This window comes from Salpingoeca rosetta (assembly GCF_000188695.1).
Source record: "Salpingoeca rosetta unplaced genomic scaffold supercont1.22, whole genome shotgun sequence".
Classification (NCBI taxonomy): domain Eukaryota; class Choanoflagellata; order Craspedida; family Salpingoecidae; genus Salpingoeca; species Salpingoeca rosetta.
In genome coordinates this window covers 449,733-451,236 of record NW_004754912.1, presented here as the reverse complement: position 1 = coordinate 451,236, position 1,504 = coordinate 449,733, and the positions used below count along the sequence as shown (strand labels likewise).

Genomic DNA, 1,504 nt, shown 5'->3' with positions numbered 1-1,504 from the left:
TGTGTGTGTGTTTTTGCTGAGATGATATGGGACATACAGTGTCATCCATTCCTATTCACAGCAATTAGGAAAAACAGCAACTGCAACATAAAAGCGAGCAACGCCCAAGGGAACATGAGCAAGCAAAGATGGATTAACGTGACAAAAAGTTCGAAGAGAGAGGATTTGGAGAGAACGGATGAGGCAGATGCTTGCACGCAACGCGGATAAGATGTCACAGTGTCACCAGCTTCCTCAGTGGTCACATCAACCAATATCTTCATACATCAGACGAGGCATTTCCCTCTTCATGGCTCCCCGTCATGTCTGCTCGCACGCGCCAGTTGTCTGGTTGAGCGCATAGCCTGATCGGCACTGCAAACAGGTCGACTCGCCTACACAATGGCGCATGGCAGCAGTGGTGGTGAATAGAGAGAAAGCAAATGCAGAGTGCGCAGATGCGTGTGACTGTGAATGTGTGTGAAGGTGTGCAATCGTGTAGTACTGTGCAATGGTACGTGGTTACTGTTCGACGTGTGCATCCGCTTCATATAGCAGCACTTGTGTGTGTGTGTGTGTGTGTGTGTGTGTGCATGCAGGCAAGGAAGGCACAAGCAAGGGTGATCGTGGACGCCTGAACGCACCGGGCGCGTTGCCAATGTCGTATGTGCAGGAGACACAGTTGTAATCCGGACACACGCATTGCGAGGCGTCCAGGGACGATACATCGTCCGTGCACGTAAATGCTGGCGTGCACTTGCGGTTATAATCGCCACGCGTGTTTGCATGCGCAGTCGTAGATGGGCACGACGAAACACACTCGCCTGCAAAATACCAAACAAAACCGAGGACATACAATCAAGTGTGAGCACAAGAACTTGCTCTCAGAGCGGCACAGCTGATGGCACACGCGCAGCAGTCTGTTTCCAGTGCGTCGTGGGCAAGATACTGATGTATCAGCAGCTCAGATAGGCAATGGTCTGACTGCGCGAACACTCGAGCACACGTCAGATACTTGCATGCAAGCAATCAAGCATACAGTATGCAAAGTCGCACAAAGCAAGCTGCTGCACTCACCCTGGTACAGGTACAAGCTGTTACGACACAGCCGGCACTCTGATCCGCTTTCACCAAAACTAATTGTGTGCAAGATAAAGGGCAGCGACACAGGTCGTGAGATTGCGGGTGATAGATACTGTGAGCAGGTGGCAGCACGGACTGGAGGAAGGACACAACTACACGGTGGGTCCAAGTCAGGCCTAGCACACACACACACACACACACACACACACACACACACACACACACACACACACACACACACACACACACACACACACACACACACACACACACACACACACACACACACACACACGGAACAATTTTCAATTAAGCAGTCAAGTGTAGTATTTTCGCATGTCACACACACACGAGAGAGAGAGAGAGAGAGACGCACTAGCACGTGTGGCAGTTGATGGGATCTGGACACCGGCACCGCCTTCCGCTCGCTGAAGTCAAAACG

At 51.4% G+C, this 1,504-nt stretch overlaps 1 protein-coding gene across 1 annotated transcript in view; it reads right to left on the bottom strand.

Annotated features, from left to right (window-relative positions):
• Window positions 1-34: 34 nt before the first annotated feature.
• Window positions 35-1,504, bottom strand: part of PTSG_07366 (uncharacterized protein) — a 4,481-nt gene continuing 3,011 nt past the window's right edge. Inside the window, exons 9-12 of the mRNA XM_004990807.1 lie at window positions 1,439-1,490; window positions 1,057-1,115; window positions 624-803; window positions 35-374 (exon numbers count right to left, since the gene is read on the bottom strand). Coding sequence (XP_004990864.1) covers window positions 301-374; window positions 624-803; window positions 1,057-1,115; window positions 1,439-1,490 — 365 coding nt within the window. The 3' untranslated portion in view covers window positions 35-300. The remainder of the gene's footprint in view (window positions 375-623; window positions 804-1,056; window positions 1,116-1,438; window positions 1,491-1,504) is intronic.